The 27,990-nt window shown below is 36.7% G+C and overlaps 1 protein-coding gene across 1 annotated transcript; it reads left to right on the top strand.

The window, feature by feature from the left end:
- Positions 1-64: 64 nt before the first annotated feature.
- LOC139114081 (endoplasmic reticulum transmembrane helix translocase-like) lies at positions 65-26,985 on the top strand. Its single transcript, XM_070675589.1, has 25 exons — positions 65-344; positions 2,118-2,207; positions 3,257-3,450; positions 4,124-4,352; positions 8,054-8,230; positions 8,835-8,964; positions 9,225-9,280; positions 9,996-10,122; positions 10,695-10,832; positions 11,414-11,534; positions 12,320-12,474; positions 13,263-13,438; positions 13,717-13,827; positions 14,248-14,373; positions 14,769-14,877; positions 16,082-16,191; positions 16,793-16,885; positions 17,478-17,642; positions 18,358-18,492; positions 18,633-18,750; positions 19,302-19,498; positions 19,841-19,983; positions 20,625-20,736; positions 23,449-23,592; positions 24,568-26,985. Exons 1-25 carry the CDS (start codon positions 90-92, stop codon positions 24,676-24,678), a joined length of 3,522 nt encoding a protein of 1,173 aa, XP_070531690.1. The 5' UTR covers positions 65-89; the 3' UTR covers positions 24,679-26,985.
- Positions 26,986-27,990: the final 1,005 nt, after the last annotated feature.

Below are 27,990 nucleotides of genomic sequence, written 5' to 3'. Positions count from 1 at the left end.
TGTGTGATTTTGTAAAACATTATTCTGAAACCAAGCACTGTGGCTGCACAAATTTTAACTAACTTGGAGGGTCGGGTGTTAATTCCAACATGGCGGCGCCCATGAATGAGGAGATCCAAAGTGTTTCTTTGTACAATCCGCGGCATATTCTCCTTCACGGATATGTTTTTCCCTTTATCATCCTCTACACGCTTTGGCTTTACTTTTGGTTCGTCGTCTATGGTGTGACCGAATACTTCGAGGCCGGCGTGATCGCCGTTGTTGCCATCGGCCTGGTACAGATTCTTGTGTGTCTGTTTTGCCATTGGTCGGTGCATGTGAAATGTGCCGTTACTTGCAGTACGGTAAGTTGGTAGGATATCGATCCTCAAAAAAGTACCTTACTTTCACCTCAAGCGATTCTCAGTGCACTTATTTTTCTTTTTCACAGTATTTTATATAGACTTGGACTTGAGTTACACGTCCGGTATGGACTATCCGTGTAGTGTCGTGGCAGTGCAGTACCACCACTGGTGGCTGGTGATAATCACAATTAGTACTAAGTCCATCGATGAAAATATGTTTTCCGCTACTCCATTTTCATTGATGATTTCCACAGGGTAACGTTATTCGCGTTGAATTGACGAACGAATTGTTTCGTAAGAAAAATAATTGCTCCCGTACTATGGAGAAATATGCCGGTATGTTGACCTTCGACCTATTAAACAGCGGGATGTACTACGCCGAAGTTGACGTACATTCAATTGATTAATCTACAGTAGTTGTGAAATAGGATTGATTTATAGATATAAAGAGTGAACATATATCTGGGGAAAAGACGAAAATGTATGAAAAATGGAGTATTTTTTCACTTCATTAAGTTTACAATAAAAAAATAAAGTTTACAGAATCACAGCGATTAAAGCAAGATTTGTAGTTTTGACCTTGTTGCCTCAAATTACCATGTTGTTATATTTCCACAGATACATGACCACTCCTGTAAATCAATTTTTGCACTAGTAAAAGTGAAATGCAAAAATTCCTCTTTTATGTGAATGTTTTCATGCATATAATTACATAGTCTGAGCATATTTATCTATAGATATCATGTGCACAGGTCATACCCTCACATGTATAACTGGCAGTGTGCCACTGTGAAAGGTCATGATATACCTCCCTACAGTCAGTGATGATGTTGATTTACTGATCCTGAGAAAACATACTGTTACATCATGTAAGGGAAAGGAATGCAATACCGTTGGCTTTCTTGTTTTACAGCCCTGAATAAATGCTGTACATACATACTTGTACATCATATTTCTTTGTCAAAAATAATCTTGTTCCCTCAGTACCAATTAGGTACCAGCAGTTAATTTATTTGATTTATTTGAGTTATGATTATCGTACACAGGTTTCAAATTCTGTCTTCTTGGCTAACCAAACATAGAGGTAACATAGTGGAAGAGTTGCAAAAGTTAGCTAGGGACAAAGTCGCCCGTTTTTTCATGAATTTTGTTTGATACGAGATACTACTTATATTGATTGACATGCTGAAAGATACTGAATAAATGGGTGACCATACATATATTCGACCCCGATTTTAGACAAATTAAATGAAACCATGGCGAAAATGAATTGGTCATGACCATTAATTCATTTTCACGATGGTTTCATATATCGTGTCTAAAACCGGGGCCAAATATATGCCTGGTCACCCATTCAATCAGTATCTTTCAACATGTCAAACAATATAAGTAGTATCAAACAAAATTCAAGAAAAAATGGGCGACTTTGTCCCTTTAAGATGGAAAACAATTTCAGTCTATTGTTAGCGTAAATGTGGTCATACAACCATTCACTTATTTTACCATTTACAGAGTGGGCAACACTGTCTGCTAGAATTAGATTGCATAAAAAAAGAGAGACAAAATATTGAGCTGTGTACAGATAGGTTCCCAGTATAGACAGTACAATCTATGGCATTGAAGGTTTTGACTTTATCATCAATTTTAGAACAGTGTGATCTCAACTCTAGTGAAAGGTAGCATGTTGATAGAAGCAGTTTTTTTATGTGTGTCAAGGTCATAGAGCTAATCCATGACTGTTTATGTATTGTGATGTAAATATTTCAAATGCAGGAAAAGGACCCACATCAAGCTTCTCTGGTAAAAGTTGTGCCGACTGCAAACAATGGTTTCCCTGCATTGGTGAAATTGCATCATGATGAGGTGAGTTTAACCCTTTCACTGCCATGGTTTGGTCCAACCCTATTGTTATCAATTGCAATTGTGGATCAGTTAACTTGGAATCGGGGGTTAACAGGTTAAAGCAGAGATCATCACAAGGAATTGACTATCTAGCAAGATGGTCAACAATCAAAAAGAAGTGGCATGAGCGAAAAACTTTTGAATCCCAACCAGCCGCATTGAAAACTATAACATGTAGTTACTCACATTGTGGCATCATATGATATATGCCATGAAATCAATGAGCTTGAATGAGAAACATGTTGTTTCAAAAAATTAAAAACAAATACATCAGTGGTATAACAACAAAGTTAAATTGCACAAAGTGTAGTACACTATGGGTCTATGGTTTTCTCTATTCTGGTATCTGGAACAGCCTTCCCCTAAATGAAGGGATGAAGTTTGATCAAGACATTGCAAGCATTTTTTAATATCTGCCTGATAGATGGGCTTCAAGCATTACCCATACCTGGGAGGTGACTGTTCAGTCGTGTTCCTGTAATACTGTAGATTTTGATGAATGATAAAGACATTTTCAACCATTTTGAAGTTGAAGTTGAAGGTCAAGGTTGGAAACATTGTGGACTTCAACATTTTGTAAATTTTGAGTGAATGAGATTAACTCATTAAAGAAATATGCATAATGGACCCCTTAATTTTCTATCCCTGATTAATCAACAGCATACTTAATATTAAAGTTTTATTTGTGCAAAGATGTACTAACTACAAAACCTCAGTTATCAAGAGTGCATAGTCAGGGTTTTCCACAAGGGGATCTTGACGGACGGGCCACCCCTCTGTTTTTGGAGCAGTCTGTTCATATGTTAATAAACTTACAAAACGAATGCATTTTGACAACAAAAGAATATGCAACTTATGTATGGTCATGTAACGTGGCTGCCCCTCTGTTCTTCCAAGCTATGGAAAACACAACAGTGCCATAATGTATCCTGTTTCTATGATAGTTTCATTTGTAATACTTTTCAACCATTCACTTTTTTGTCTTCTCCAATATACCACCTATGAAACAGAATGCGGACAAGCCAACGTTAGACATTTGGTTCACCTTCCAAAAGACAAAGTACATTTATGATGCAGAGGAGAAGAAGCGCTTTGTTCCCGTTCACTTTCCAGTGGACCATTCCATGGAATACTATCAACACTGGAAGGGCTACCAAGATGAAGTCGCTGTCAGTAAAGCTTCAAAATTGTACGGGAATAACCAGTAAGTCATCAGAGATTTCACAAGATTTTTATTCCTCTTCTGTTTCTTTAAAACCACAATATTTTTTAGAGAATCACATTTCAAACTTTTTGTGGATGAAATTTTGGACCATCGCAACTATCAAAGAAATTATGGAGAACTCAGACGCACAAAAAAACAGCATCAATGATTGTAATTTATTAATAAAGATTGGGCAAAAACGAGATGAAAATCATGCAAAAGGAAACTTATTACCTCATAGAAGCAACTACCTAGCCATCAAGATTTGTTAACCCTTTGAGCACCGAAGTCAATTTTTGTCGCCTTTATAACATATACTCCAGTCCATTTTTTTTCAGATTTTTGCCAAAATTTTGATAAAAAACTGTAGCCAATAAAACAGGATGTCCATCTGGTCCAAAATTATCAAAAAAATTTACAGAAAAATTCATAATAATTGGTAAAATGTTGCACTAAAATTTTGGTGGAAAAATTACAGCATTCAAAGGATTAAGCATTTATCCTTCTACTCCACTAAGTTAAAAGGTTTTATAACCCCCAAGTCAATGATAATTTTCAAGATTTTTTGTTGATAACTTCATTCCATAAACTTACTGTTATGATTTTCATCCATAAAATAATTCCTGTTGGTATAGTACGTTCCAAATTTTCATGTCTGTTCTGTGTTGAACAGGGTTGTCATGGAGATTCCTGAGTTTGCAGAGCTATTTCAAGAGAGAGCTACAGCTCCGTTCTTCGTGTTTCAAGTCTTCTGTGTGGCCCTGTGGTGCCTTGACGAGTACTGGTACTACAGCGTCTTCACTCTCATGATGCTGGTCATGTTTGAGGCCACGCTGGTCAAGCAGCAACTCCGTAACTTGCAAGAAGTGCGCAAGATGGGACAAAAGCCGTACTTTATCAACGTGAGTCCTTTACTTAAGTGGTTAGTGATAGCATAGTGAGCATCAGTGTGGAAAGTGATGTACTGAAAATTATCATCAACACGGGGGGTTTATGCCCATCAGCTGATTAACATAATGCTCCCCCCAAGTAACTAACTATATATAAACTTAGTATGCTAAATATTTCATTGAATTCTAACTTAGTCTTTTGTCAACTATTCACAACAAGTTTAAGTTAAACCTTTTCACCCCAATTCCCTGTAAACAAGGCCACTCTCACCGTCGATAACAATTGATCTGGGTCAAACCATGGTGGTGAAAGGGTTAATTCTGTAATTGCAATTTACTTGAAAATAGGCATGTAGAGAGTAGACATGATATTTTCAAGCTAGAGGAACGCAAAGTGCATCTGTATCATATTCAATGGATTGTTCAATGTGTACGTTGCTCCGAAAGTGGTAGAATGATAACGGGTCAGTCACAATCAGGGTGCGCTAGAGTGTGTCACTTAGGTCAAAATTTCAAGTTCATGATAACTGTCCAGTTAAATAATATGTTGAAAGGTTATGGTATGGGGCATATCTTCCTGAAATTTGGTGAAGCAAATGTCATTAGTTTTACCACAGTGCACATTGTTTTATATGGTCGACGCACTGTCACGGACGCTACAGAAATGTTGAACATGAAACACAAATGTCATAATAAAATTTTAAACAATGATTGTTAATGCTTTCTTATGTTATTACAATATAAAAGATGCATATTGGCATTAAAATAAGCTATACTTGGTATGATTTACTTAATTTTTCCATGAATAACACAACCTCAAGTTTAGTGAGAAATACAACAATATTGATCATATTTTTTAATAGGACTTTCAACTTCTCTATGTCCTTCCGCTGGTATGCTGTACTTAAAAGTTTTATTGCCATGAATTAACCATGCTATAGCGACAATATTAATACCATTCAGTTAAATCAAATGAATTTCTTTCTAAAATATTTTCTGTTTAGTATGACATGTAATTTTGTCACGGACGCTACCAAAATCAAATTTGAAAGTTAGGTCAATTTGAAATATAAAAAGCAATCAACAATCTGGTTTTTTCTTTCTCTTTTCTCCAAAACCTTTCTCTATCAAACATTTAAATTGTGAAAATTGTGTCAAAACATTGACAATTTCTTTAAATTGAACAAGAAAGCTATGGCGACTACTGCAAAAATCAGTTGGAGTATGTGAAAAATGTCTATACCAGTAATAAACTTTCAATACGTCAAAAAACACAGAAGTTAACATTGCTTGTGCCTTACTTAAAGTGTAAAACCAAGATAAAACTAGACACCTAGATCAGGCTAGAGCGACAGGTTGTTAAACTTTGACCTGTGGTCCCACAATAAAATTTGCTACAATGTATCTGACACACCACCCAAGAAATCCAAATGGCTTGCATCTGTTCTAACACCTGTCAGGATGGGGCGCACACACACCTAGGTGAGGCTGGAGATCAGAGACGTAGTCTGCCAACCTTTGACCTCTGTTCTATAATATATCTGTACTCTCTGATGAGCGTAAAGTTGGCGTCATACTCATCCCTCAGCCTCAGAGGTCACGCGAAAATGAGGATGAGGATGAGGATGACGCTACAGCGTTAGCTTCACCGGCTTCAGATCTGATTATTCCCGAATGCGTCTGATGGAATGATAAGTGTAAAAACACTTTAAAAATGTGCTCCAAGTTTCATATCACTGTAAATGTTAATTAAAACACAGTGGTATTTGCATTTCACAAAATTTAGTTAATACCTCTCCTCTCAATACCTGTTTCTCACGTTGTAGTTATAACGCAACATTCTTAGCCCTTAATTTCCTTAAAGTTCAAAGGTTATATGTATAATACCTTGACTTTTCAGGCCTCAAGTCATAGTTATACAGGTTAATTGTTTTATATGTCCTTTGAATAATTAGGGCTTTCATATCACCTCTCATGGTGGCGATTTTTACACATTTCGGACCATGTATACCTTTTTTGCACCAATTTTTGGAAAATCTTAACGCAAGAGTTAAGAGGATACCAACAAACACATCCGCGGATCCATGGACTGAAAATTACGAACATTTCCAAAAAACTAGTCCATATGAGATATTCTAACGATAAAATATTACCTGCGAACCAGTTTTAGGATTCAAAAGAAAGTTGAGAAAGAATGGAGTTGTTATTTTCTTAAGTTATGGGCGAATTTTATCATTTATCCATCATCGGGTAGCGTATCCTCCGCAATCTTTGGATACGACGCTGAAGCTGATGCTGAGTAGCGTCATTTTAGCGTCAGCTAGAAAGGTCACCTGAGGATGAGGATGAGGATGAGGATGACGCCGACTTTACGTTCGTACTCTCTGCCTTCATAATATGTGAAAGTGGTGGAGACAGAGTTAACACAAATGTCATTTCTTACCCCCTTGATTTTTTAAAATTCAAAATGTGATAACAAAACAATAAAATGTGATGGTTATTTCACATTTAGATTGGCTTATAATCTGAAAAACAATGTTTGCATTTTATTGTAGCATCCGTGACATAATGACTTGAAATGGAATACACAATAATAAATGCATATACAGCACAGAATTCATTGTCTTTTCACTAGAAGTCTAATAACATATTCAATATAATTACTGCATTCTTAAAAAACACCATCTAAGTGTTACAATTGAGGCTCAACATAACTTTTTGAGTGTTTTATTACTTTTTAAAAAATCAATTTTGTGCAAATTTACAATTTCATGCCTTGAAGACATTTTGTAACCCAACTCCATGTATGTACACACAATACACACTAGTATTTATATGTTTCAGTGGATTAACTGCTTTAAAATGTTTTAAATAGTTATTAATTATGACTATGTAGTAAACACCGTCACGGACGCTACACCGTCACGGATGCTACATTTCCATATTTTAGGAATATTAATAGTGAATGCAAGGGACAGTAATTATATAATTTGTTTATTTAAGGTAGGCACCTATTGACACTTAGGCCTGTGACATCAGATCTTTTATAAGTCCTGTTGTCCTTAAGATATGAGTTTGTCACGGACGCTACAAGAAATTCCGACCACAACGATCTCCATTTTCATTTATTTACAAAACAATACAATATGCAATTTATTTTAATTTTGGTGTATAAAATGCTTGCCATGGATGTTGAGGTTGGAATTAAATTCAATATTACAATATTTTACCCATTTTTCTACATATAAACTAAAGGTATATGTACTTATGGTCACAAAACACACAAAACATAACGATGTTACAGTTTTGGTAAAAATACCACAGTTTCTGTTCCGATGCACATAATCACATGAAATAACTTGTGAAAGAAAGATTAGGTATTCTGCAATAACATATGTAAGCTAAAAATTCCACAATTTTAACACTGTGTTCCAAAAAACATTTTGAAATTATGTACATTTTGAAGTGAAACAGCATAACGCTACTTTTTACAGTTTTTAAAGGCATTTTTGTGGATGTACAACCAAACCTGCACAATAAATGCAATATTTCTTTATGTGACCAAGTTAGATACAACTATTACTATTTATTAGAAACAAATAAGCAATATAATATCAGTTGAATAGCAGATATATGTCCATAACGAATGAAAATCGTCTAGCACACCTGATTGTGACTGACCCGTAAATATTTAAACTTTTTTTGCTCGACAGGTGTATCGCAACCGGAAGTGGCGGCCCATTATGACCGATGAGTTGGTACCCGGTGACATTGTCTCCATTGGCAGGAGCCAGACAGATAACCCAGTGCCATGCGATATGCTGCTCTTGCGTGGGCCTTGCATAGTGGATGAATCCATGCTGACCGGTGAGGCAGTGCCTCAAATGAAGGTAGGCAGTCATGATGAACTAGGGAGTCAGAAATTGAACAAGCGAGATTTGCATGTCTTATTTGTGTCTCCAGAGCTCCCAACTTGTCATTTTTGAAATAACTTAAGTTAGTAACATACCTCAATTCTGTTCCATAGATGAAAAACTGGTATATTACATTGCTTGGTCTACACAATGTTTGTAGGCTGCCTGAGGGCAGAAACTTATATACAGCCTGAACAACTAGGTTTCATGAGGGCAGAAACTTGTATAGAGCCCAAATGACTGGGTTGTTTAGGGGCAGAAACCTGTGTAGAGCCCAAATGACAAGGTTGCTTGAGGGCAGAAGCCTGTATAGAGCCCAAATGACTAGGTTGCTTGAGGGCAGAAACCTGTGTAGAGCCCAAATGGCTAGGTTACCTGGGGGCAAAAACCTGTATAGAGCCCAAATGACTAGGTTGCTTGAGGGCAGAAACCTATGTAGAGCCCAGATGACTAGGTTGCTTGAGGGCAGAAACCAGAAAGCATTCGGTTTACACAGGTTTTCAGTTTCTGCAGGTTCCCATTTAGAGAGAATTCACTTTTTCATCAGTATGTACAGCCAGTGTTTATTCTCTGATTCCAGGAGCCGATAGAAACCCTAGATCATGACAGAGTACTGAATCTAGACATAGATGCAAGATTACACGTCATCAGTGGTGGCACAAAGGTCGTGCAGCACACTCCACCGAGTAAGACAGCACCGGGACTCAAAGGTAAGGCAGGATAGAACCCTCCCAACTCTCAAACATCACCCCAGCAATCCTTCTACAATACAGCAGCCCAGGTATTCTCCATGGTCAGACAGATCATACCATTTATAGAGAGGGAAGACAGATTCAAAATAATGCGCAAAGACTGTTGATTTTCTTTACAATGATTGTCAGGACTTCTGCTGAGTTTATTGGTGTCATTCACACATAGGGGCATCCCAGAATTCCATGGTGTTTCAAAATGTTTTTCATTTTGTCTACAGCTTCTGATAATGGATGCATTGCATATGTTTTGAAAACTGGATTCAACACATCACAGGTAGGAACTTGTATGTAGTTTTCCCTCCAAGACAAGCAGGATTGCCTAGGTGCAGCATTTAGCAGGGCACTACCTCACAAGACAGGACAAAGCCAAATCTACACTGATGAGACGTGCTCAATATCACTGATTTCAGTTCAACTGTTCACATGCCTCACTGTCATACAAAACTTGACTTGTTCTGTATTCCTGGAAACTGAGCTACAAATGGCACTTCAAAAGTCTTGTAAGAAACCTTGTTCAAACACAAACAATTTGACCAGAACTTAAAGCCAAGGCCAAAAATAATACTCTCTTTGGACCACGTATGATCATTTTCAATGGTCCCTGGTTCAGGGCCCACGCAATTAACAGCAACTGTGACCTCATAATCAGACCCTATGTTTTTCATATCAAATAAACCCCTTTCATATACAGACTAACTTTGTCTAACTGAGGTCCACATGGATTCTTTTAGGAAGACTTAAAACCAACTCTAACCCAGGTCCTAAACAAACTGTTCAATCTGACCCTCACTGCAGAAAGTAGTTGAGGATCAGAAATAAGCCATCTAGAAATATCACACGTCTGGTAGAACAAGCGATCAAGCTTGAATTACATTAGAGATAAAATGCTTGCTAATTGAGCATCAACTCCAAGCCTTTAGAGCAGTTTTTGACAATGTACTTTCTCCAATTAAAAAAATGAAGGTCAAGTTGGATGTTGTATTTTTCAGGGTAAACTTCTGAGTACAATAATGTATGGTGTGAAGAGAGTGACGGCAAACAATCTGGAAACGTTCATGTTTATCTTGTTTCTGCTAGTCTTTGCAGTCGCTGCTGCAAGTTACGTTTGGATCAAAGGTAGGTCTGGACACCGGTGTTTTCAAACTTTAAACGTATTTGCACATGAACATGGCAGCAAGACTGTAGAATGCCATGATCATAGTAGACGGTATTACAATGCAGCATTACCCTAGGGGGTTATGTTGCCTGTTTATGTTTCATCTTATTTGTGGAAAGGGCACCCGAGGACAAGCCAAATACTAACATGCAGAGGATTGGGCCAATGTTTTGGCACGTGTATGTTATTTGTCACCTGATCACATCACCACAATTTAGCTGTAGTTTGCAGGTGTAGAATACCATACAAAGTATCCAAGGCTAGTGTCATGGTTTGGTATGACCAATTTTTCTCTGTGGTATGGCTGAGAGAATCGAGATAACATTCAGTGTAGATATGCCAACATTTTCACATTTTGCATCTGAGGAAATATTCTATGATGGTAAAAAACTGATGCGTCAGAAAATTGAACAAAGAAGGATAGTCTGTTTGTTAATTTACCGAAATTCTTACTTTCAAGGAAAATCTCTGATCTAAACATTCATTATGGTTTTGTGATTTATTTTTTTTTTATCCTCTCTACTTTGATTAGGAACGGAAGATCCTGAGAGAAATCGTTACAAGTTATTTTTAGAGTGTACATTGATCCTGACATCGGTGGTGCCACCAGAACTGCCCATTGAATTGTCATTAGCCGTCAACTCATCTCTGCTGGCTCTGACAAAGTTAGGTAAGTGATCAGACAGATGTTTGCTTACAACGTTGCTGACTTGCAAATGTTCTCCATTGGACCTTATAGTTAAACAGACATTGAACCAAAGTCCCAAAATTTGATCAAAAGGCACATGATTTCATCGGTTGTTCAGCTCCCAGTTGCCCTATGTTAGTGGGAGCTATATACATAGATGTAAAAGACAGAAGTTAGAGATTTTTGTGTATGTCTGTAGTGTATGTAAGAATGTTTGTATGTTTATGTCTACACATCATGTATTTCTGTATTTATGTATGTTTTCATATGTGTTTTATATTATTTATTTATTTTATTTATGTTTGTTTGTTTATTTATTTTATGAAATGTTCAAATTTCATCAACTGTATATTTGTATGCCTTTCTACAAAAAATTGATTGGTAAATAAAAAAAAACATATTCAATCGTTACAAAACAAGTATCACTGCAAACCTTGAAAGTTATGCTACGCTGTGGCAGACCTGATGAATCAGAGATAGATCTCAGATTGTGAAAAGTTCTGTATTGTGGGCGTTATTTGAAGAAGTAGTCAGCATACTCTTTAATATTTGTATATCAACAGGTGTGTATTGCACAGAGCCATTCCGTATTCCATTTGCTGGTAAAGTAGAGATCTGCTGTTTTGACAAGACTGGAACACTGACCACAGACAATCTGGTGTGTAAGGGCATTGCTGGATTAGAGTAAGTATACCGAGTTACCCTCAAATGGCCTTGAACTTGAAATCAGCAACCTCTCGCAACCTCAATGGTGAGAATTGTGATAAAGAAATACATTGGCCAATTATTGAGCCACAAACCAATCAAACGTATGAAACAACCCCTCATTTTCCAATCAAGTCACATGGCATGCTTCTGGTGTATCAATATTAAACTGCCCCTCTCAAATGATAGGATCTGAACATCAGTCAGTGTATCTACTGAGGTTTGAAGTTACTGTAAATGTATTTTAGCAACCCTTATACTATTTCTGGTGTCCTCCAAAGCAATTGTTTTTATATGCCAACAGATATCCGGATGACATGACTGGGGACATTCCCAGCACAATATACCCTGGTACCACTCTCCACAAAAACTCAAGCAAGTAAGGTAGTTTGTGCCTTGAAAATGAAAATCTTGAACTTTTGCTCAAACTTTCCCTAAGCAAACTTCAACCATTCTCATTAAGAATCAAGAATAAAAATCAGGGGTCACCATACAAATTTTGGTAATAGAGAAAAAATTACCTGATATTTACCAATATTTGAAATTCAAAATGGCCGCCATCCCTGTATTAGCTCTATGGGTAAAAATAAAATTTCTGATTTTAACAAAACTAAACCTATGAAGACTTTATTTACTCCTATAGCTTCAAATATTAGCCCCTACAAGTGGTAGACCAAAAGAATAGTGTGAAAGTTTGAGAGTCCGGATACCTGTCCCGAGGTGCATTCCACCTCAATAATGCTTGCATAATTTTTCCTTTTTAGGAACAATGAGGGTTTGGTACCGGCACCCAATGCTCCAGTAGAGAGCATCCAGGTTATTGCGACATGCCATGCCTTGGCCAAGCTGGATGACACATTGGTTGGAGACCCTCTGGAAAAAGTCTCACTAACAGCCATTGACTGGAACCTCACGAAAAGTAAGTTCAGTTTGGATCAATGTAATTCAGCTGGACAGTATTCGCTTGTGAAAATACATACACTTCCCTTTAAATGCTGTTTCAAAGAGCTTATGGAAGACAGTGTTTATTGAAAACACAAGTAAATAAATTATGTAAACAGTATAACTTGAGGAACTTACTCCAGTTGTGTAACCACATCCTGTACATGATATTTGATATTTGACGATAAAAAGTTTGAATATTAAATTAATACATATGTACATAAAAAAGCAACACAAGCCTACTGCTTGTATGAAAAATTGTTTTTTCCAGTCTGGAGAACGTGTGACATACAGACCTCAATGTAGTAAATCTACTATGGGTGGTACTACTTTAAACTATCCTTTTAGCTAGGCTATTCGAGCGGCTCCTTGAATTACCGTATCCCTGGGCAACACCAAATACTGGCAAGTTGGCCTAGGTCACTACCTTGGTTCTCATCAAGGCACTAAGGATCCCTTTTGTTGCAAATTTTGCCCAAGTCTTTCAAATCGCTAATTTAAAATTTATTGTGGTTAGGATGTCTCTTTTAGCAAAATTAAATGTCTGCTTACTGCTGTGAAAATTCTAAAATGCTCAAAAAAGATACAGCTTATTCGAAGCGTTTCATAAGATTTTTCTGGCCTATATACATGTAGAAACTATTGTGTACTGAAGAAAGTGCTACTCCAACTAACTAATAAAATTTGCTAGAGTTGAATTGAAAGGTCGATTGTGCAGAAATGTTCTAACTAAGAATGTTATAATGCCGTGAATGTTTTTTACAGATGATGTTGTCATTCCACGTAAAACGAGAAGTCCGCCGCTGAAGATTGTACAGCGGTTTCATTTTTCCAGCGCATTGAGAAGGATGTCTGTGATTGCATCTTACCAGGAGGCCGGTTCCACTGAAAACACTTTCATCGCCACCATCAAAGGAGCACCGGAAACTCTCAAACCAATGGTGAGACTTTCAACTTCCTGAAATTTCCATTAATGCTTCAGCAAATATTTTGAGTTCCAATTACAATTATCCATTTTTATAAAGCAAGTCCGATAATTATTCCAAAATTTTTCAGTTATGTAATATCGAATTTCGTTACCCTCTGCATGCAACAACAAAAAGCTATCTGTCTATGCCCAGACCTTCAACCTTCATGGATACGGTGCAATTGTCATGAGATTTTGTTGAAATATATAAAATGTTCCGCTTAATTTACCATTTTACCATTTTCATTTTAGTATACGTCAGTACCAGAGAACTACGATGAAGTCCACTTTGAGATGTCAAGGCAGGGCGCCAGAGTGTTGGCTCTGGGATACAGAAAACTTGGAATACTGTCAAACTCACAGGTACGCACACAGTGACGATGTTCCCTACAGAGAAATTACATGTACATTAGATAGAATTTGGGAAAAGTGAACTAACTATGAACAGAAAAGTCTCCTATTGTCAGTAAAGACGGTATCAAAGATGACATACCCTTTTGTTCAAGTTATCACTGCACATAGATTAGCTTGAAAGAGGGGAGTAGATAGACGGAGCAGTTTGTTTTAAATATATGTTAAAAGCTACTTGTATCAGGTCTAGGAATTTAGTTGTTTATTATTTCCCTTTCTATTTTTGTTATGCAATGATGATTCTGCCAACCAGATCATTTGTCATACTGATAATTTGGTGATATTTTTCATTTAAGAACTTTCCTCATAACATAAACCAAGCCACTAAAACCATGTGAATATACTTATAGTAATTTATTTTCTGACTTTCAGTTGCGTGACTTGGCCAGGGAGGAAGTAGAGACGGAGTTGACATTTGCTGGTTTTGTGATCATTTCCTGTCCCTTGAAAATTGATTCCAAATCAGCCATCAGAGAAATTCAGAGTTCTTCACATCATGTAAGTTTTTCATACCTATTCCTAAAACATAAGCCACATTATCATATGTTTTTAGTGTTCACATCGTTAGATCGCGCTCTGTTCCTTTGAAGTTGTTCTTAGAACTTTGAACTCTGCTAACAAGTCAGTGTCAAGAACATACAGTTTTTTGTTAATTTTTGTAATTTTTTCCAAGGTTGAACTTTGCAAATAATAACGATTTAAATGAGGTAAAAAATAGCTGTATAAATATAAGGGGAAATTTTTGTATTTATTGAAGAAAATTAAACAAGTAGTAGTTGTTCAAATGTATTTACAAATACGTTTGACTTGCAACAGTCTTTAACTAAAGAGTCTGTGATATTTTCAATTACTCCGGAAGTTAGCCATAAGCATGATATTTTGTTGTTCTCTAGGTGACCATGATAACTGGTGACAACCCATTGACTGCTTGTCATGTCGCTAAGGAGCTGAAATTTACACGGAAATCAGCCACAATCATTTTGTCACCTCCAGACGAAAGAGGTAAGAGCGGTCCTCTGTATTATTTTCAGAGCTGGAGCCACTGTGCAAATATTATCAGTTGGAACTGAGTAGAGAGACAGCATCAGCCAGTAATAGTAAAAAGAACAACAGTAGTGTTAAGTTAGTAGCCAATCAGTGTCAAGTAGAGAGTCATGAGCAGCCAATAAGTTTTAAGTTGAAAGGTGAAATTAGCCACTCAGCGTTACTGTAATTATGGTGCCAGTATTGTACATAAGTTACTGCTTACGCTGCAGGCCGTCAAAGGTGGTAGCATGCAGGTCACCGATAGGTATGTGCCACTGCAGTATGATAAGAATAAAATTCTTGACAGCATAGTCACTGATATTGCAATCCCACAATGGTTATGAATGCATCATTGCATATCACGTTCATGGCTTCAAATTATTTTTTTTAGCAAGTGTGCAACTGATGAAGTTATAAAGCTAGGATGATAAATTCAGAATTTGAAATAAGCTCAAACCCATCAAGATATTTTCGTTTGGCATGAAACATGATACACAGTTGGATAGCACCCACCGCACCCTAAATGGCAGGTGCCATGACGTGTGTCAAGGGTCACCATCCTTGTACAAACTACACTGCAGCACACTGAGTAGTCTGGCTTAGCGAGAAGCTGTATGCATAGCCAGGGAGGCCGTCAACACCTGTGATAAAGAGGAGTAACTAAAAATATCTTCGTCCAAAGCCCATCCACAAGGAACACCTAACTGTCACTTTATCAAAATTACATACAGTAGCTGCACGAGCTAATGGGCTTAACTACATTGTAGTTAGCTAGACATGAGGCTGCCTGCTCAACACCATGCGCCCACAGGCATAGCTTTTGAATTCAATGAGCTTGGGTCAACAGTGTCAGTGAGAAAATAAATGTGGCAATCTAGTGAAACTTGATCAAGTACTCTGGCAAAGAAAGTTTAAGAGATATGTGGCACCTGCATGCCATTTAGAACCATTATTTAACATGTATTTAGAATTCTGTATAAAGAATTGACTGCATGAAAAATAAACGTCAGGGAGATCCCTGTACACTTCAGACATCTGAGATAGTATTAGTTAGACTTCCTCAGACAAGAAACTAAATCAGTGATCCCTAAAACTGTATTCATCAATGATGATTACAAGTTGCTTGTATCAGAAGAATTTATTTTTCAAACTTCTTTATGTCTAATTCTCGTTAAATCAGAATCGTTTTGGCACTGGAAATCTGTGGACGACACCATTACATTACCCATGATTCCACCCGGCGGGGTCAAGGAACTCTTCAAGGACTATGACCTGTGTGTCACAGGAGAGGTAAGCAATCCAAAATACTAGTAGCCATATGCTTGCCTTCAGGATTACTATATTCAAGAAACCATTCCTTGCCAACAATAAAAATTGGCCATGTCTTTTCCGTCAGAGGGAAATTTTTTAACAGTCCATTAAGTGAAACATTATTTGTTCTATGTGTAATACAGTTTGTTACCGTACTTCAAGGGAGTTCGCGTCTCAAAAATTAATGACTTAAAATTTTGCTCAAACTTTCACCATGCAAACTTTTAACCATTCTCTTTCAAAATCAAGAATAAAAGACGGCGGCTATAATGCAAACTCTGGTACTAAAGAAACAAATCACCCAACATTTACCGATATTTGAAATCCAAAGTGGCCACCATTCCTGTGGTAACTCTATGGGGAAAAATAACTTTTCATTTTTCAAAAAAGCTAAGGCAATGAAATTTTTCTCATTCCAAGGGCTATTTGGGAGTCCGTATATCTGTCCTGAGGTACATTCTACCTTAACAATCTGTCAAAATGTGTCGTATTCAAATTGCCAACACAGCATGTATGTGCAATGTCAAATTTTGTAGTTTGGTGATCGAAGGCCATTCCTCTCCTACATGTCTTTCTACAGGGTCTAACACAAATGCAGAGTGCCAGCATCAACCTTCTGAATTCCCTACTTCCCATGATCCGGGTCTTTGCCAGAGTTGCTCCCAAACAAAAGGTAATATTTCTGAATAAAATGTATTTACAACACTGATTACTGTATCATGGTAGCCAAAATGTGGTTTTTAAATAAACACTGCAGGTATAACCTGGGTTTTCCATGTAGTTTACATACATCATTACTTATGATAATTCTTTGCCAGTAAAATTTTTAATAGCTTTCTTGATAACATTCTATGTACGACAATATTGCATCAGTCAATGTCAGACAGTTCATATCAAGCTTGAAGCTTAACAATGAAAAAAATAAAGGAGATACAAGAAGACCACAAGCAACCATTTACATCAAATAGTTCGATGAACACCTATTAATATATCAGCTAACCTCTAAAGTAACGTTAAACTTCACGGTCAGTATGTCTACAGTACCCAAAACATAGTGACAAGGTTTTCCTGGGTAAATTTTTCAAATTTTAAAGTGACAATTTCAAAGTGTCAAAGATTATCTCAGAAACAGTAAACTCAGTTCTGTTTGCTCTTCTCTTGAAAATAAATTGTGTGTACATAAAAAATTATTTATTCCTTAGAACTCCCAAATTTGCACACCAAATGTTGTATCGATAGCTGTTCTGTGTGTGTTTTTTTTACAGGAATTTATCATCACATCTCTGAAGGGTCTTGGCTACATCACACTGATGTGTGGAGACGGTACCAATGACGTCGGAGCTCTGAAGCATGCACACTGTGGAGTGGCTTTACTGTCAAATGCCCCTGAAAGATTGCCGGAAAAGAAAACAAAAAAGACAAAAGACGAGGTAAAAAAAGATAAAGATTCCATTCTCTGTTCCTGGCTAGTTCATATCTCAGGTATATCCCAGCGGGCAAAAAAATTGACCTTAAGAATTACAAGATCACTTTTCGGTATGGTAGCAACAAGCTTATCTCAGATGCCTTATTATTAAAACAATCAATAAACAAAATAAACAAACAAGCCAATATTGAATTGCAATGATGCTGTACACAATTCTGCCACAATAGCCTTGCTTACAGAAAGTTAGCCAACCTGAACGTGGTATGCTTTTCCTGTAAGAGGTAATACATCACAGTTAGAGTTTCGAATTATCATAGTCTAAAATGAAATGATCAGTTCTTTAACCCTTTCACCACAATGGTTTAGCCCAACCCTATTGCCATCAATTGGGATTTTGGACCTGTTTACTGGGAATGGGGTGAACAAGTTAAAAAATATCTATAACCAGGAAATAATATTCGTAAATTTGCTATGCATGGCTTACATGTAGCTGTGGTAATCATCTAAACTTGAGACCATTTTCCTGCTCTTGAACTTGACTCAAAACCAAGTATCTAATGCTGATAAGACTGAATGATAGAATAATCCATTGCTCTGACGCTCATCAGATATTCCTCATCAACATTCATTTAGTGCATATGGAATGCATTCATTGTGAAGTAATTTCTCTCATTATTTATGCATTGCACAAATTTCACTTCTGCTGCTCTGTCCTGTAGGGTTCCTCGGTTGATGGTGAAATCAAGAACCCGCCAACGGATAGGGTGGTCCCATCAGGGCCTTCTGGGAAGGCTGCCAGTAGAGCTGCTAAGACAAGGGCTGTTGCTAGGGGTGAGAACCTAGCCAATACTAAGGTAAGGGGTTAAAGGTCAAGGATCATATGTTCAGAAGTAACTGTTTACTCTTCTGTGCATAAATATTTACTTCTTATGTAAAAATAGAAGCCAGAAAGATTGATGCCAGATTTGATTTGTATCTTTCAATTTATCAACAGAAACGACTTAATGACATGTTGAAGGAAATTGAAGAACAGGAGCAAGCTCAAGTCGTCAGACTCGGTGATGCCAGCATTGCGTCTCCTTTCACAGCAAAGACATCATCAGTACAGTGTGGTAAGATGTTTATTTAGGTGTTATCTCATAGTGCAGCAAATATGATCCCAGAGATTTTTAGAAGAAATATAAACCTTGGAAGAGGATGAAATTTCTAGGCAACATGTGCCACCAAGTACTGCAACTCTGGGGACAGCTGATCTAGGTGTAAAATTCTATGTCTTGGAAGAGGACGCTTCTCAAGTGGTAGTTGAAAGAAGATGAAGATTGCATGTATAGATGCTTTAATGATCCAGCATTATATACATTAGAATTGTGATAAAATATGTAAGCATTTGAACAATTTGAACAGTGGGATTTTGGAGAATCCCAGTCCTTGCAGAATGTCATAATTATGTCCCATGATTGAGTTAGACCACTATCCCTCATCTACTCTTTATTTTAAAATTTTTTGACAGTTTTATACAAATTCCAGAAGACTCTGTGTTAAAAGCAATTCTTGACGCTGAGAAAGATGGCTACATTGTTAAGATTTTCAAAATTGGAAACATATTTGAAGGGCCACGTCAGGCCATAACCATAACTTCTGTTTGTCTGTTTCTTTCCTCCAGTGTGCCATATCATCAAGCAGGGTCGATGCACCCTGGTTACAACTCTTCAGATGTTCAAAATCCTAGCTCTAAATGCTTTGATCTTAGCCTACAGTCAGAGTGTATTGTATCTAGATGGCGTCAAATTCAGTGATAGCCAGGCCACTTTACAAGGTCTTCTATTGGCTGGGTGCTTTTTATTCATTTCAAGGTCAAAGGTGAGTGAAAGTGATCTTCACTGACTGATTTACGGTGTCTTGTTTTTCTGGATTATCCACTAATCTAGCAATAGCTTATCTCACTACACGTCCTCATTTGTTAGTTTCTAAGTGTGTATCTCAAATTATTTGCACGTATGTCTACATTTGTTGTTTTTCTGAACCAAATGTTTTAATAATCTTTATATGGTTTTCCTGATAGAACATTAAGATTTTTTGACAGAAAATGAAAAAAAATGTTAACACAAGTTTGCTGTATAAGTCACTGTATTCATATGGTTACATCCAATATTGACAATAGGAATACATATCCGTTACTTTCCTGTGTTTTTCTTCCTTCAGCCTTTGAAAACTTTATCAAAGAGTCGTCCATTACCCAACATATTCAACATCTATACCATATTAACAGTTCTCTTACAATTCGCCGTACATTTCTGGTGTCTAGTGTACCTCACAAGAGAAGTTCATAGTATATCATCGCCAAAGTAAGTCATATTGTAATATTTGTATGTAGTACGTCTGTAAGATAGAAAAAGTGCATAGTATAACACTTCCACTTTTGTATACATGTACATACGTATATATGTTCATGCATACATACAGTTACACACCCACACACTCACACACATACATACATGCCTACACACCCACCTCAAACATACATACATACACTTACATACACTCTTGCGCGTGCGTGCACACACACACATACATATATAGATATGAAATTCTTCTTCTAAGTACCAATTGATAGGTTGGTGGCTAGCAATGCATGTATGCATGAATATTCACATGTACCGGTACATGCAGGTATCTGTGCAGTTTACATATGTATTTGTGCAAGCACATGTTGGTGTATATGTGAACGTTGTACATTGCTGTACATGACATCTATATGATCAAATTTGCAAGGATATATTCACACTTCTTTATTGATAAGCTGACTGCTTCGGTGGATCAAATATTTGGTCATCAATAATGGATTACTAAAGTTGCTCGTTTTCAAATTTAGGAAGAATTTGTTTGGTGCAGTAACACATATTTAATACAACACAGTTACACTGAATAATGAACAGCAGGTGTTCATATCAACATTCTCAGATAATTGTCCATTCTCTCATTTCAGGGCTGAGAAATTTGTAGATTTAGAAAAGGACTTTGAGCCAACTCTTCTGAATAGCACAGTCTATATCATTTCCATATCATTACAAGTTTGCACATTTGCTGTGAACTACAAGGTAAGATCAGTCATCTTTAACCTGTTTAAACACCCCTCCCCCTCCCATTTCCCAGTAAAGCGGTCCACAGTCACCATTGATAGCAATGGGTATGGGCCAAACCATGTTGAAGAATGGGGTAATATTACCCAGTATGAGACATTATTCATTATCACCCACCCAGTGCTGGTCTGATATGATTGCATAACCGCCCTCTGAGAAGTGAGACATTCTATTATTAAATTGTGCCAAGGCAATATAATTATAAAATCACCCTCAGTAAAATTTGGTATTGTGTTTGTACTTAGATTTATCAGTATGATAGGATTAACGTGTATCCCTATGTAATAGGTTTATACTCAATTTTTGCCCTGTACAACTGAGATGTGATTGAAACATTACCTATGCAAATGAGATATGATTCTATTGTTACCCTATGCCAGGGCAATATGATTGTGTTATTGTCCTGTGTAAGCAAGATATGATTAGATTACATTAGATTAGATTAGATTAGATAACTTTATTGCCATTATATACATTCATATACATTAGGAAATTGTCTTGCTGTCGTCACACAAAACAGCACAACATCAGATATTACATATAACTAAAAACACTTTAAAAAAGTAATACGAAGGAGGCATGAGTAAAATATAAAATCTTATGGATAATGGATACAGGTAATAAAAAATACAATTGCAAATTAAAAATTGTGATCTGAAAGTATTTGAACAGCACGTGGATAAAAACTATTGCTAAAACGATAGCGCCGTCCAGAGGGGAGTAATTGAAATAAATCATGAGCTGGATGAGTGCTGTCATCGATGATGTGTGAGGCCCTGTTAGCCACACGCTGCCGATAGATATTATTTAGTGAGGGTAAATCTGTGCCAATAATCCTAGATGCAGTAGTAACAATTTTATTGTGCTTTCTCTTGCTGAGATAAGGAGCCAAACCAAATAGTGATTGAAAAAGTTAACACACTTTCAATCACAGCCCTGTAAAATTGAATCATTATATTGAATCATTATATTGTCTTTCTTTGATAATGTGATTGTCCTATATACTTGAAATGTGGTTACCACTCTGTGCAGAGTGAGATACGTCCATGATGCACTGAAAACTGGAACAGTTCTGCATGTATACATGCTGTAATATTAAAATGACAACATCACTCTTATTTGACCTTTTTGTGATGCCAAGAAGACATGGAATACTTGCATAAAATCACTGTGTACAAAATGATGACTGTACATTACTGCTAAAGCGTCAAAAATTACCACTTTGCTGAATGCAAACAGATTATTTTATTTGTGACCACTGGACAAAAATTGGATTTTTCTTATTCTGACTTGCTTTCCTATGACAAATAAACATTGCTACTATGTAAGGGAAAGCTGCTATCCTTATCTATATGAAAGGCACCGCCGATTAAGATTTCATTACAAAAGCTTGCATGACGTCCAAACTTTATGTAACAGTGAATGTCTATCCATCCATCCATGGAGACAGTTGTACACTGAACTTGATTTTGTGGTACGGACCATAAAATGTTTCACTGAATGTTCAATCTTGTCTGGCCACACAGAGTTGAGGCTGTTAGCATTAGACCAGTATTTTAGCATGTTTCAACAAGTCGAACAACGCAAAGTACTTTTCATATCAAACAGAAATCATGCAAAAAGCTCAAAAAAGAGTGACTTTGTCCCTGTAAAACTAAAACACCCATCTTTACAAACAAGAGTTTCTTATAAATAGGCACTCCATTTAATACTTTTTCTCCCAAGTTGTATTTATTTCTATGGTTTGTCTGTGGAGCCTGGTAGAAAGAGGATTTCACTCTTAATCCTCTTTAATAACAATTTATTAATCTGACTCAAGATTTCATACTGTGGCATTGTCATTTGTGACTTCATTAATGACTTTATTGTATCTGAGATAATATTATATAGGGCTCAGCCCTTGGTGTCGCGCCAGGGGTTAAGATTGGCAATGTTATTTGTATTGATTCATGATAAAATGTAATTAATTGTTACTTCATAAACGTATATATGACAACTATGCCCAGTTTCCCTCTGATGAAAGCAGTTCACGTACGTACACGCGCGGACGTCAAACCCTGCAGCAGTGCAGGTAGGCCTATAGATTTTCTGTAACGTGTAAAAATTTTGGACAAAAATTGGCAAGTTTTACATTGATAACAGCCTATTGCGTTAAACAAGGAACGTATCATGCAATCATTATCATTGCGATGGTAACCGCAATGCCCAACTTCCACTTGCAAGCTGAAAACTATAGCGTTCCGTCTAAAAACTGGCAATTTTTGAATTTAATTATTGACACTGGAGGCGCTTTTCTAAAATTCAATCCCAGCATTCTTTGCGTATGCCACGGTTCATATGCGCGACTGTTTTCTCCCTTTATCTATATCAACGATATTCTGTATCAGCGACAAGGTGCATAATAACATTTACTGGCTAATAAAAGAGGTATATTTTATAAATGGCATGTTATATAATAATAATTTGTTTCGTATTTGTTATTTACGAGTACTCAAAAAAAACCATGGCGGCGCCCACGAAAGAAGGGTACACTTCCGATTACTCGCATAGTATATTATGAATAAGTGCATGCGTAGTCGGTAAGCCGCTGGCGCGACTATTAATTGTTTGTTGTAGTCTGAGAAATGCCTGTGAAATCAAGTTTTAATTTTTTTGTCTTCTATTCTGCAGGGTCACCCCTTTATGGAGAGTCTTACAGAGAACAAACCAATGCTGTACAGCGTTGGTATATCGATGCTCGCCGTTGTGGCTCTGGTCTCTGGCTATCTGCCCGACATTGCAGCTAATTTTGAAATTGTGGAATTCCCTTATGAAGTAAGTGTTCATTATCTTGCGAAAAAAAATTTTGAAAATACATTAACTCATCAGATGATGTCAAAGTTTTCAACTTGCATCATTGCCATCTCATAACTGCATTTTTGATTGGTTCATATGAGAAGTCTAGAATTTACAGTTTGACACTAAGCCTTTGCAAAACAATGTTCTATGGAATATAGAGCACAGATCTCCACAAAGTTATCTAGGATGAAGCATTGCAAGGAAAACAGTATGATCTTTAAACTGGATATTACAGGACTGTGGGCGCACAACAGGGAGATTACTGATGACGCAGCAATTTGCATACACTGGGCGAGAGTTTTTGAATTCTCATAGCATCGCTTTGACCGTATGATAAATTTGAATAATCATGATGGGCACTTTCGTGATATATGCAAAGAGGGGTCAAATGGTCGTACAGGGAACACATTTTGAAACATGCGTTCTCTGACAAAAAACGGAACATTTTTTCAGTTTATTTTTGACTCAAGTTTAGTCACTATATATTCACAGACATCATATGCAAGATTCAATGACAATGAACGCCTGAAACATGGCAAAATTATGGGTTCTTGGACTAAACACGTCACGTCCAATCAGTAGCGGGGCTTTTTTACATATTTTGCATAGATTTACAATAATCCAGCTTTTATAAGGGAAGTTCCTGTTTAAGTCTTTCATGAAAGGTGATAGTTTGAACAATTGAATTCCTGACTGTATTTAATCATCTTTCATTCAGTTATCAACTATAAAAATGCTCACAATATTCAAACAATGTTGACAAGCTGGATAATACCTATTTAAAAAAAAACATTTGTTGTAAAAATTGTTAAAAATTTCACCTTTATTGCATTTTACAAGATCATGATTTTGCCCCTGTTATTGTAATTAAAATCAACATATATTAATAAAATCTGGTATATAATATTTTGTCAAATATTATACATTTCAATGTCACTTTTCTTTTCACAGTTCCGTATGCTACTACTAGAAGTCATAGCTGCTGATTTGGCAATGGCATTCATCATCGACAGAGTCTTGTCATATTTCCTGGGAACAGCCAATCTGAGACAGGGATACTAACTTGACAAGCAGACTTCAGGAACAAGACAATTTTTGATTCATTAATTCAATTCAAATGATTAAACAGGATGTGTGAAACAAAGCCTCTCATTGGTCAGTTTCATGCAAAGTATTAACATGGACGAAGTTGATTGGCCATAGCTTATTTTGTTTCCATAGCAAAAACTAGTGCCTTTTTATTTGCTGTGTATCATTTTATCCTTCGTCATTGTGAAGAATGTCAACATTTTATTTATTACAAAATGAAAAGTTATCAATAATCATGAATAGTAGACTGAGAAATCAAACTGGATTTTTAACTCGAGTTCAAATTTTGAAATCAAGAACATTATTAATGTGCACTGACAAAGAGCAAAAGTAATGAATTTCAATTGAATCAGCACTGTAGTTTTAAGTAGAACCAAATGCAGTACTATTTTTTTTTGTCCATCAACCATTTCACCACCTGCCATTGGTCTTACCCCATTGTTTTAATTGGATTGGTTGCATCTACACACATGCATAGAGGGATGATAGGGTGTAGTAGGTAGTATGTGTGGGTGTGTATGAGTGTTGGTGTAGAGAAGAAGGGAGCAAGTTTCAAGAGAAATACGTGGAGGTAAATGACACCAGTCCACAAAGGTTTCATTTTCTGTCTGACATCAACTCTGCATTGAAAGTAATTTGTGAACACTGTACCAACATGATTTGCTTCAATCCCCCTCCCCAATTTTGACGTCATTTGGAACAACCCTATTAGTAGTACTTCTAGAGTGTGGTCAGACCTCTTTTTCTAGGGGAGGAGAGGGATATGGAATGGTCACCCAGTTCTGCAATACTGAAGAACTCTGGGCCCATGTTATGTAAAGTTCAACACTATGCTAGGGGGTATGTTTGTATTCATTTGTTACAAAAAGCTCCCTTAGACAAACTGTGATTAATAATACAGAAAATGGACCCAGCATTCTTTAGCCGTACTCATAAAACTGTGAAAGCAGTGCGTTGCTAAACCATTTAACCCTTTCACCATCGTGGTTGGAACCAATCCCAATTGTAAAATTGGACCTCTAGAGAGAGAAATTGAGGGGGGTGAAAGGGTTAATGCTAAGAAACCTGCTGAACCTGCACATCTGTTTTGAAGTGTACATACCTGTTTTGTAGTCAACCTCTGTCTCTCTTTTTAGCAAATTAATTCGATAAGAAGTAGGGTTTGTTCACTACCACCAACAGTTAATAAAAATTGATGATATAACTAAAGATTTCTGAAAATTCATTTCTTAGGAAAAGATAGAAGTTGACAGGTAACACTGTGTTTTCATCAGAGTTTGTCTTGGTCAGAGTTTGACCTTGTCTGGATCAGAGTGTAACTTTGACATTGTAATCTTGGTCAGAATGTAACCTTGATATGGTGCATTTTATTGTGATGAGTATAAAACTTTAATCTCAGAATATTTTCATGAAAATTTACACATTTGATTTGTAAAATCATTTTTAAGACTTTTTCCCAAATTTTGTCATCCTTGATACAACATGATTATCAAATATTGATGATACTGAAATTTTCACACACACACAAATCAAATATGTTATATTCTTGTATGGCATCCACCTATTTTTTTCAAACTTAAAATTATTGTCTGACAATCTGCATATTTTGAGTGTTGTTGTCACGTGTAACGCAATCACCAGAAAAACATTTAAAAAGAATTGTTTACCATCATAAAACAAAGCATTGGTGAAGAAATAAGACCTGTGAATTTTAAATATTGCTATGGTAATGGAGCACACTATATAAACTTTTAACGCATTTCAATGATCTGTTTAATTTTTTTAATTTGATTTATGCCTAGATAAAGTATGATCCCAAATCAAACAAATAGATATAAATACTTTGATTGTATACAAACAGTGTTTACGAAACTATGTGAAAGGCTAGAAAATAGTCCGGAATGGACTAATCTATTCTAGCCAGTCACAGTGCTCTGAATACTGCTGCAACCTATCACTCCCTATTCTGAAGTGAGCACATCCAGACAGACACAGGAAAGACTATGGTGTAGGACCAATTTGCCAATACAAGAGGATAAATAGCATTGCACACATGCAGATAAGAACTCTCGAGAGTTGTGAACTCATCAAGTGGTACTTTGCAGAGCAATGGATCCGTTACTCATACGTTGAACAATGGTGCAGAATTCATACCAAGTACCAAGGCTACTGAAGTATCACTGTCGTTTTGAGGGCATCTTTTACTCAGCTGTTTCATTCCCTCGTAATTGTGATTTTTTGTCCTTAATACAATAAAGGTTTTCTGCCTCTTCAAACTGACTGCTTGTTTTGCTACGGCCTGTTTCTTGACGTATTACTTCCACTCAACTCTCACAGGCCGATTCACTTGAACTTGCCAGGAAGCAGATTGCAGAATGACTTGAATGGAGTTGAGGTGTAACTTCTGATTATGTCGCCATTATTTTTGTTCTGAAAACAAGTGAATTTACTTCTTCTCTGGAAAAGTGTGTTGAACTACAATATCAGCTTTGCAAGCTGTGCATTTTGAACTATCTGCAATATTATAGCATTGTCCTGCGACCGTGATTAAGGCATAATGTGCCTTGGGGACAGACTTTTGGTCGATCTCTCAAACTTTTACAATATTCTGTTGACCTACCGCTTGTGGGGGCTCATTTTGAAGCTAATGGAGTGAAAAGTTTTCACTGGCTTAGTTTTGTGAAAATCGGGGATTTTTATTTTGCTCCATAGAGATAACACAGGGATGGTGGCCACTGTGAAATTCAGATATCGGTAAATGTTGGGTAATTCGTTTCTCTCGTACCTGAATTAGCACAGCGCCGCTGTTCTTATTCTTGATTTTGAAAGAATGGTTGAAAGTTTGCCTCAGGAAAATTTGAGCAATGGATTAAAGGTATGCTGTCACCTGTTCCAATTTTGCCACAGTTACCATGGAAGGAGAAAATCTAACCAATCACTGATTTTAAGCGGGTGGCTGCTTTTTAAAAACAGCGCCCTCACATGGGCATTTTGAATACCAAGGAACGCCCCTTTGACCATATATGGGTATATTATGATTACAGGTGACAGGCTTTCAATTTTGAGGCGTGGACTACCTCAAGAGATGAATTCTAATTGGGGCTAAAATTCAGTTGTCATCAGTTGTATTGAGCATTTCACACCTGCAGACCGGCTTTTCTAGTTGCACACTAGGTCTGTAAACATTATTTTCAGAATTTAACAATGAATATCAAGAAATATTGATTTCTCTAACCCTTGTTCCGATACAACAGAATATAGCTCGTTGTCTTACACGACATCATT

This window comes from Ptychodera flava, chromosome 16, assembly GCF_041260155.1.
Source record: "Ptychodera flava strain L36383 chromosome 16, AS_Pfla_20210202, whole genome shotgun sequence".
NCBI lineage: Eukaryota > Metazoa > Hemichordata > Enteropneusta > Ptychoderidae > Ptychodera > Ptychodera flava.
This window is presented reverse-complemented; position numbering and strand designations above follow the sequence as displayed.